Raw genomic sequence first — 10686 nt, 5'->3', positions numbered from 1 at the left:
AGTTAGCACCTGTTATTAGGTAGGTAGGTAGGTATGTTTATGATGACTGATAGAGGCTGCAGCAGACTTGGTGAAACACACACACACACACACACACACACACACACACACACACTAATATTGCAAGGGAAGCTGAACATATATAATGCAAGTTAGCACCTGTTATTAGGTAGGTAGGTAGGTATGTTTATGATGACTGATAGAGGCTGCAGCAGACTTGGTGAAACACACACACACACACACACACACACACACACACACACACACACACTAATGTTATTGCAAGGGAAGCTGAATATATATAATGCAAGTTAGCACCTGTTATTAGGTAGGTAGGTAGGTAGGTAGGTATATGATGACTGACAGAGGCTACAGCAGACTTGGTGACACACACACACACACACACACACACACACACACACACACTAATATTATTGTAAAGGAAGCTGAATATATATTATGCAGGTTAGCACCTGTTACTAGGTAGGTAGGTATGTATATGATGACTGACACACACACACACACACACACACACACACACACACACAGACACGAGCATAAGTCTCCCTTACAAGCGGTACTTACCAGATGAAGAACTCGCTGTGTTGTCATCAGTTTCTTCACCCGTTCTTGCTTTCTTAGCTTCTCTAGCAGCTTGCAGAGAAGCAGAACGCTTGGAGTATAACTTAGACCGCTTAGGCATGGTGGAAAACACTGCTGAACACAAAAGCACGGCTGAACAAAAGCGATAAGGACGGTCGGCCGGTCGCTTATACTCCGAGCTGTGTTTTGGTTAGCTACGGGTGGCCTCCTCCTCCTCTCCTACTCCTCCCTTCACTAGAGAAAACGTTGGCTTGTAATGGGAGACTAAACCAAGTCTTAAAACTCAAAAAAATCGCCAAAAAAATGGGGAAAAAAGGGAGTTTCTGAGCCAAAACGTAAAATTTAAAGGTCCCGTCAGCTGGCTGTCAAACTGCGGGCCCTTTAAAGAGCGATTTAACCGTTAAAGGGATTTTTTCCTGGCATAAACAATCGCTATTTTTTCAAGATCTTGACCATAGCTGGCAGAAAATGTGAAAAAAAATATATATATTTAAAAAAAAAAATTGATTATATGCCCCTGTTTTCGATACTTCAGCATACTGTGAAACTTATTTGAAGACTATTTGGCTAAAATAATAGAAAGTGTCTTTCTAAATTGCTGATATTGTTTGTGAAAATTACCTTTTTAATACCTTATATATGATTTTGGCGGCCATTTTGAAAAGGCGCCCTCTTGTGGTGAAATACGTAGCAGAAAATTGGAAGACAAGTTGGAAGTGATTCATTGGGATGTCCTCGAACAAATAAAAGTAAAAAATCAGAGTTGGCAAAATTTCTGAAGTAGATGACAACTGCCCTCTGATTAGTAGGCTTGTAGGTGGTAAAATATATGTGACTGCAGTACAGATAATTAATTTTAAACGTCTCATGAGGAAGAAAACAATTGGGGAAGCTACTGTATCAAATATGGGTATGGGAGCAGGTGGAAAGCCCGCTTGTGTGCAGAAAGAAGTTGATAGAGCATTAGTAGAGAAAACAATATCTAGGTTAGAAATGTGGTAAAACTGCAGGTATGTATGGATTAGCCCCATAAATTTTTCTATGGAGATGCAGTGGTAGGGTGGACATCATATATGTGTAAACTTGTGTGGAGGCAGAAAAAAGTTCCGTGGGAATGAAGGAAGGCAATAATTGTGCATTTCTACAAGGGTAAAGGTAGTGAGTGAGTGCAATAGCTATAGAGGGACTATAAAGTTCAGTGTACCTGGGAAAGTTTTTGGGAGATTACTGATCGAGTCTGATCTGAGTCTATGGAATGTTCTAAGAATATATGATATAGGAGGATAGTTTTTGGAGGCAATTAAGACATTTTATAGAAGGACACGTTCATGTTTGAGGGTGGATGGAAAGCTTAGTCAGAGATTCGACATAAGAGTGGAAGTAAAGCAGGGATGTGTGATGTCACCATGGCTGTTTAATGTGTATTTGGATCGTTGTATGATGGAAATGAAAGCCAGAGTGGGGGAATATAGTAGCAAGTCTATGTAGGTGACAGTAGTAAAAAAAAATACCAAAACAATTAATTCTCCACAGATTTCTTGAGATGGAAAGACTGTATGGAACTGGACATTGGAGTCAATTACACGGCTCATTCTGGACCAAAGAAATCATGTGATGGCACCAAACAGATATTCTACTGTCGAAGATCAGGTGTTCAGTCAACGAAGATTTCCAGTAAGAGTCGTGCAGAAAAGAGCCAAGGTAAATAATCTTGTATATGTAAATGGATTAATTAATCTCAGTAATAAACCTTACACTATTTTTTATAGGTGCTAAAATGTGGGGTTACCAGTAATGGGCTAGAAAAATTAAGTCCCCTTGTTCTTCCCTCACACACCTAATTATTATTTTTTTTTTCATTTTAATTCTAACAGGTACCTGTGAGATGGGGTTTTACTGCACCTCATCAATTGAAGTTGTGAAGAAGGATGAAAAGATTTGTGTGACCTTTTACTCTGACCATCGTGATCACAACCTTGATTTTAACAGCCAGGTTCACATGACACTTCCCAAGAGTGAACAGGATAAGATTGCAGGTATGTAATGCACATTAATTATCTAGCTAGAAAATAACAGTATATATATAGGTTGTCCCATGAGTTAAGACACATGCTTACTTTCTTGCTTTATCAAGATATGTTACAAGTTGGATCTCCCAAACTCGGCATGGCTGGGACCAGAGGCGTGCCGAGTATTGGAAATCCAACCTGTAATTCAGGTTATTCCATGACAAAAGCAATTTATGTATGCTCATTTGATCTTTTTTTCATTTGCAAAAAGGTCATGTTATACTTGAGGTGAGATGGCTTCTTGTGGAATCCGGTTATGACCAACACGTAAAAGTGGGGAAAAAAAGTGTAAATGAAACATTTGTTGGGATTTTGGACACCACGCTGACGTGAAATTGCGTAAATAGAAACCACAGTAATCGAGGGATACCTGTATATATATATATATATATATATATATATATATATATATATATATATATATATATATATATATATATATATATATATATATATATATATATATATATATATATATATACAGTGACACCTTTTTGGCGTAATAGCTTAACCCCTTCACGCCTGTATATATGAAGATATTAACCATGCCTTATGTTTTAGATTGTGATGAAATCATCATATCTGCAAAGCGTAAGTGTAAATTTTCTTTTATCTCAACATGTATTTCCTTACCTACTCAAACTCATAAGCCCCAGTACATTGTTATGCTTATGATGATTATAGTGCATTTATTAGCAGACATGGGGTAATCATTATCTGTGCTGACAGTGGACCTCCAACTTGCCAAGAGTTAGAAATCTATTGTATGAGTATGTACCTTATGAACTATTAATATTGTACTACATTACTAATAAATACTGCACATGCATTTCTGCACTTTCTTTCAAAATGTTGTGGTACAGTATAAATTGATATTATTCATATCCTATTTAGTAAATATGGTAAACGAGTATGAAATGTGCAAGTTCACCTTTTAGCTCTTCCTATAATCACGACTGTAATTATGATTAATACAGCAAGTAATTGTAATCATAATCAATTACATCTAATTTTATTGTATTCTTAATCGTAATTGTGAAAATATGAAGTAATTATAATAGTCATCAATTGCATAACATAGGTAATTGCCCCATGTCTGTTTATTAGTATTTACAGTAATTTCTGCATGCTAGATTATTTACCTTTGCTGCTGTTGTAACTTTGGGCTATAGGAGCACACCTCTCCTTGATCTTCTGGTACCAGGGACTCTGAATGTTTTGAATCCTAGAAACGCCCTACTTACAACATCATCCATATAGATACCAATTTATTACAATTACTATAATAATTTCCATTTATATTACAGTTAAGTTTGCAGGAATGAGTCAAGGCGGTAGCTGGCCTGTTTTCAGTATCTAATTATCATAACTGCCTCTAAATCTATGTAGCTACACTTCTTGTACGCATGATCAGAGACAGTGATTGAGTTTAACTAATGCCAGTATGTTTTACATTTTTATAACTTATTTTTCTTTACTAAGTAAGATATTTCTTTCCAGGTATGATTACACAAGGGATCGAACATGACATAATTTTGGACAGAGTGCGGGAGTCAGCAGGCAGTAATCGAATGTCTTTCTTAGAAAAGAAGGATATAGATAATATTTGTGTTAGGTATGGATTGAATAAAACCCACAGCAGACACTCTGATGACAGCACAAGTGTACGATTAATTGTTAAAGAAATGCAGGATGCCAATGAAGTCTTGTATTTCAAAGATCAAGGAGATGTAGATTCAGATAATCCTGAAATACCATCCAAAGAATTTGTATTAGGTTTTATGAAAGGGGGACAAGAATTAATATTTTCTACCCAGATGAAATCTTGTGACAAGATACAGGTATGCATGGATTCAACTCATTGCATTAGCCAATATTCAGGATTCCAGTTAACCACATTAATGATTCTTACTGATCTCAATAAAGGTTTCCCAGTAGCTTTCCTTATCAGCAGCAGTGTAAATACCAGTATTCTGAAGGCTTTCTTAAATTCAGTGAAAAAACGTATGGGTCAAGTCAGAGCATATACTTTCATGAGTGATGATGATCCAGTTTTTAGAAATGCTTGGGATGCAACCATGGGTAGAGATATGAATTTACCTGTTAAATATATCAACTGTAGCTGGCACACAGACAGGTCATTCAGAAAGAATATTGCATCCAAGATTAGTGCACCATTCATGGAAAAACTATCAGTTTATCAAATGGTCAGAGTTCTCATGGATGAACAAGAAGAAAATGAATTTCACAAGCAATGTAAGGGTTTTCTCAGCTATATGTTAGAAGCTGGTTTTGAAAGATTTCATGATTATTTCAAAGAAAATTATCTTTGTGAGAACAGAATTCAGTTATGGCCACAGTGCTATCGTGAGGGTGCAATTCTAAACACAAACAATCATCTAGAGAGCATGCATAGACTTTTGAAATATGTATATTTGAAAGGTAAAAAAGTTAAAAGATTGGATTACACAATACTAGCTTTAAATAAAATGGTGAAGGAGAAACTTTTTAAGAGAATGGTAGACTTGATGAAGAAAAGAACTGGAAAACCTTTCAGAGAGAGACATGAAAAAGGCATGAAGCTCGAAGTTACTCAGGAGGATCATGGCCTTTTCACTGTGTCCTCTGAATCTTTTGAAAATAAGCTTTATGAGATACAGACAAATAATCCTACTTGTGAAGTATGTAGGGAAAGGTGTCCAGACTGTCATGTCTGTAAATGCATGTATGTGTGCACATGTGATGACAATGCTAAAGGTATGAAGAACATATGTAAGCATATACATGCAGTTGCAGAATTTTTAAGAAATAAGTCACAGATAGCTAAACCAAAGTTGCCAACAGAAGAAATTGAAAAGATCCATGATGTTGTAAGTAATGAGGAAATAGCCAAACCTAAGGTGTCAACAGAAGAAATTAATATGATTCATGATGTAAGTAATGAGGAAACCTATGATAGACAAGTTGTGAAATACCAGGAACAATTGAAAAACAAAATTATGTTACAGCTTCTCCCAAAATGTAGTGAAAGTAAGGACCTTCAAGTTTTGAAAACTGCTAATAGCTTATTGTGTAAGTTAATTGCAACATTAGATGCTGGCACGAGTTATCCACCAAACAACAGTAACTGGCCTGTGGATGTGACAACTGTTTCAGAGCCAGGTAATAAAAAGTGTGTTAAGCAAGACCGGTTGTATTCGACAAGGAAGAAAACGAGAAAATATAGGTATGTGCTTAAAAAGCCTAGTTCAATAGCAAGATTAATAATTGGGGAGAGTCTTGCAAAGTCTGAGTCTGATGTAAGTGTTCAGTACTATCAGAAGGTAGAATAGACGATGAACATAGTTATTGAGGTATTAAGGTCTAAGGTGTGATCGAAAAATGTGTCAAGTTAAAGGTGTACCTATCTCATGTCTTTCTACCATAGTCCACAATTTTTTCAGTAACCCTTTGTATTAAAAGCAATGCTAGTGTATCAAGGTAAAAAAAAAAGTAGATGCTTTTGTCTTATGTATTGAATCCTATGTCCACTGAGTGGTCTGTTTACTTTAATGTTTGAGGATTATTATATTAACCAAAGCTGGGTATACTTGTATGTATTATGTAATTCTGATATTTGTCTGATATGTGGTTTTGGCACTGGCCAAAGGAAGGATAGTGTCAAGGAAAAGTCGTAGATGCTTTTGTATTATGTATTGAGTCCCATGTCAGTGAGTGGTTTCCTTACTTAAATTTATTTTGAGGATTCGGTATTATCTCAACCAAGGCTATACGTACTTGAATGTACCATGTTCTTCTGGAATGTGTCTGATATGTGGCCTTTGCCTCTGGCCAAAGGGAAAGGATAAAACAACCTATTAAAAATGAGCATGTCAGGATTGTCATCGCAATTAGCAAAAGTTTTTGTTACATAAGGAGTTTGTAAATATATCATTATTGATGGCGCCTTGTTATAATTTACCCCTATTATGCACAACTTACCTCTCCCCAGCCCCACTATATCTTCTATTTCATACACCTAGTTCATTCGGTAATGTATCTTCCATCTGTTTCGGTAGAGGTGTATGTGTGCAGCACGCCTTAAATAGGGAGAAATGGAGAATGTGCCAGTCACAGAAAAAGAGGTAAGTATTAAGTATTTCAACACCCTCTTTTCTGGACGAAACTAATTTTTTACAGTAGATTTTGGCTTGTTTTAATTAATCCACCACTTGTTTTGGCGCAAATCAACCAAATTTTTTATTCCCCCAGAAACTAATGTGATTTACACCAAAAATAACTAGTAGATTAATTAAAACAAGCCGAAATCTACCAGAAAAATTAGTTTCGTCCAGAACAGACAAAAACCTAACCTAACCAACCTAACCCAACCTAACCTAACCAACCTAACCTAACCCAACTTAACCTAACCTAACCCAGTGTGCCCTCTGGCTTTGATGCGGGTTGATGTATCGCTGCCGACTTCTGATCGCTAAAATGCAATTAAATTTTAAAAATTCTGTGTCGCCATTATAAACAGAGTGCGCCTTGTCAATATGGGGTTCAATTTACTCGTAATGAGGAGCTCTATCTCATGAGGTGGGTAAAACACCAAGAAGAAAGTGGTGAAGTGCATAATGAATACCGAAAAATGTGGGGTAGTGATAGGTGAACAGGAAAGTTAGGTTGATAAAGATTTTTAGTATATGCCTGGGGACAGTGTTATGTAAGCATGTAGAAGTGGATGGTGGAACAAGGACAGGGGATGTAAAATGTAGGAATGTTTTAGAAGCACTGGGTAGGATTTTAATGTTTCATGGAGGTGAAGAGGGACGTAAGGAATAGCATCATTTGCCAACATTACCGTATGGATCAGATACATGTTCATGGAATATTGCACAGCAGTCAAGGTTGCGGGCTATGGTAACGAGTTATTTGAGAAGTGCATGGCTAATCTAAATCTGTGAGCCAGCTGAAATTAACTTTGCAGGGCTGATTAATTTATATCCTTATGGACTTGACTTACCTAACCCTACGGCGACTTTTACTTAAAACTCCAAACCTCTGTTTACTTAGCAATAAATGGGTTCAATTGTAAGTCGGCTTATGCTTTGTATTCAAGGTCTGGACACCTTTAAAGAGGGCTTCCCAGTGGTTTCGCCACCTGTAGGTATTCGCACCTTAAACTGTTCGCTCCCTGGTGGATTCGCCCAAGATTATTAAAGGTTTCGCTACACTAAGCATCCCTTAAGACCTTACCAGTCGATAACGCCCCTAAATAGTTGCTAACATCGCTAAATAGTCACTAACGCCACTAAATATTCGCTAATATCACTACAAGCAGTCATTTATACTGAAAGTTGCACTATTTGAAGCATGGGTGACGAATCATCTGGGTGTGCCCCCACCTGTTATACTTGCCACATCTTATTTGTTTAATGTAGCCATCTATATTATTATAATGCCCTATGTCGTCAAGGGTGACTGCAAAGGGTGCCGTATAATGTCAGGCATCTCCCATCCCTGTACATCTCCTTCGCTGTCAGGCTTGTCAGCTGAGTTGTGTTTACAAATGACGTCATCGAAAGCGAGAGGGAGAGATGGGAGGCGAAGTGAACCAATCACAGACGCGCTGCTGAACAGCCAATCAGATGCGTCGGGCGCCAGAATGAGCCGCCTGTCTCCAGGAGCTTCCGCCACGATCGGCCAGATAACGTCCTCGTTGTTGGGCCACCTACTTCTCCCCTCGTGACTGTCAGCTTCAAGGATGAAGGGTATGGGCTACTTCATCACTTAAGATCGTATTGTTGATGCTATTTATCGGGTTACCTTTTTTGTTTATTAACATACTGAGAAATAAATTATATAACCCTCACTTTTACGGAACTCAACAAACTTTTCTGGTACAGTTCTGTGTCTGTGGGAAACCACTGATAAAGTCTGGCAGGTGAGTTCAGGGCAGTTCATAGTGGACCGGCAGAATCTGCCCGCCCTATTGCAAACACTGTCATTCATGTCATTTAGTGAATCACCTTTAATCTGGAGTCATGAATGGATATTTTTAGTTACAATAATGAACACCAAAAGAGAACTTAAAGCTTATATACCAAACAAAGTTTGTAATATATGAAAAGTTTGGATTTTTTAATATGTCACATCCTTCTCCCCATTTAGTTTGTTATAGCGAGTTTATCAACTTGCAAAGTTGCATGATTATGGCAGAAGAAAACATAATTGTCAAACTGGACTGTACTAGATTTGCACATTTCCATGATTGTTGGGGACCCTAAAGGTATATGTAGGTGCCATGAAAATAATTTCACAAATGATTTATCTTTTTTTTTTTTTTTGCCATGCGTGAGTGTACATGCTTTTAGTGTGTGTCACACAGCAAAGTTGTTAATTCCTTGAGTTAAATTTGCTGCTGAGCATATTTTAGTAATGTTCGTGCATACATAATTTTTCATTTTTCTTAGGGTGAAACGTATTTAGAATCTTTCATTTTAATTGTTTTTCATACTATATCTAGAGATCAATTTGGAATTATTTTCTCCCTCACTTGGAGTTTCCCAAGTCAATTTCAGTGGTTACCACAAACGAGTTGCTTTTCTTTCTTGTATAAAAGTATGAATATTTTTTTGTAATCAACAGTTACCATATCTTTTCATTTAAATTTAATTTATTAATTCAGTGCATGGAGTACCAGCATTAATCAATAATGGTATACATTAATATTTATTATGGTTCTAAATGTTTTAACATATTAACACTTTTTCATCATGCATCACTTTGAACTTAACCAGCAGGTTACTTGAGGAGGAGGAGGACCCAATAACCACGCAGCCCGGCCCCAGACAGTCAGCCCCTACACCAGCTACTGCTTCCTCCTCAACCAACCCTCAGGCAGTTCCAGCTATGTATGGTATGTACTTTACAATGATACTTTATTCAGGCAAGTGAGATAAGTAGAAGTGAAGATATAAAAAGATAAGCGAGGTATGTTTTTGCCTGAATATGCCTACGTGGGAGGACAGGCACGGTAAAACAAGCCCGTGCTTTAAGGGTTAATCCCTGAATTATCTGTCATTCTTTTCTGTTGGAGTAAATAAATATTAATGATATACTATGATTATTTTTCTTACCCAAAAGAGGATGTTTATTACACAGGTACATGCCGGGGTAAAATGGGGACGGTAAACAGTGTTCAGGTAAATGTTATACTGGTCCTGTATTGGGTTAATGGGTTCTTTTGTCACTGGTTTGAAGGGCCAACAGGACAGAGACAGCACCAGCAGAACAACAGCGGTTGTTCAATAATTTACTTAACACCAAACAATGAAGAAAAAACTACTAAAATAATAAGGCATAATAAGAAATAATAATAATAATAATAATAATAATAATAATAAGGAATGAATTGTGATAGTCACTGACTTTGTGTAAGTTGTAGTATCACCATAAAGGTCAAGAAACAGCCATCCATCCCATCCCCCATAGTTTAAAGTGGTTAATATTGTCAAATAAATTGCATCAGAAAAATGAAAAGGTGTAGCAGTGATGACTTGGGCCCATCACAACAGACGACCAGCAAGGAGACGGTGTACACACTTTCAGCCGCTGGTATACTCAGAAGATTCATCAACTTCCCCACCACTCCACAAGAAACTGAGTTGAAGCAGCAGGAATGCAGGACTCAGTAGTGTCTGCCACAATTGAGAGAACACATAAGCAGGGAAAATTTGTGGGAATTAGTTTAAAATACCAATGATATGATTTCTAAAGCTTGGGTTAAAAGTAAATGATTCATGATCATAGTTCTCTCTCTATCCCTCTGAGGTAAGTCTGGAGAAATAGCCAGCAGATTAATGTTATGAGGAGGTGGGTTTTACAGTTTACATGTGTGGAAGCTTGCCATTTATCATCATGGGGATGGTTAGGGTTGGGCAGGGATAGGGTGAGGACCAGCACTGAAAAGTACAGGCAAATTAATGTTGTATTATAATACTAGTTTCTTATGAATGTTAAAATGATGGGG

At 37.2% G+C, this 10686-nt stretch overlaps 1 protein-coding gene across 1 annotated transcript; it reads left to right on the top strand.

Annotated features, from left to right (window-relative positions):
• The first annotated feature begins 2460 nt into the window (after positions 1-2460).
• Positions 2461-10351, top strand: LOC127002553 (uncharacterized). Its single transcript, XM_050868636.1, has 5 exons — positions 2461-2639; positions 4173-5039; positions 7554-7614; positions 9555-9573; positions 10232-10351. The coding sequence occupies exons 1-5, from the start codon at positions 2489-2491 to the stop codon at positions 10349-10351; spliced, it is 1218 nt and encodes a 405-aa protein (XP_050724593.1). The 5' UTR covers positions 2461-2488.
• The last annotated feature ends 335 nt before the right edge of the window (positions 10352-10686 follow it).

The sequence above is a fragment of the Eriocheir sinensis genome, chromosome 23, assembly GCF_024679095.1.
Source record: "Eriocheir sinensis breed Jianghai 21 chromosome 23, ASM2467909v1, whole genome shotgun sequence".
NCBI lineage: Eukaryota > Metazoa > Arthropoda > Malacostraca > Decapoda > Varunidae > Eriocheir > Eriocheir sinensis.
The sequence above is the reverse complement of the archived record's forward strand: the minus strand, read 5'-3'. Positions and strand labels throughout refer to the sequence as shown.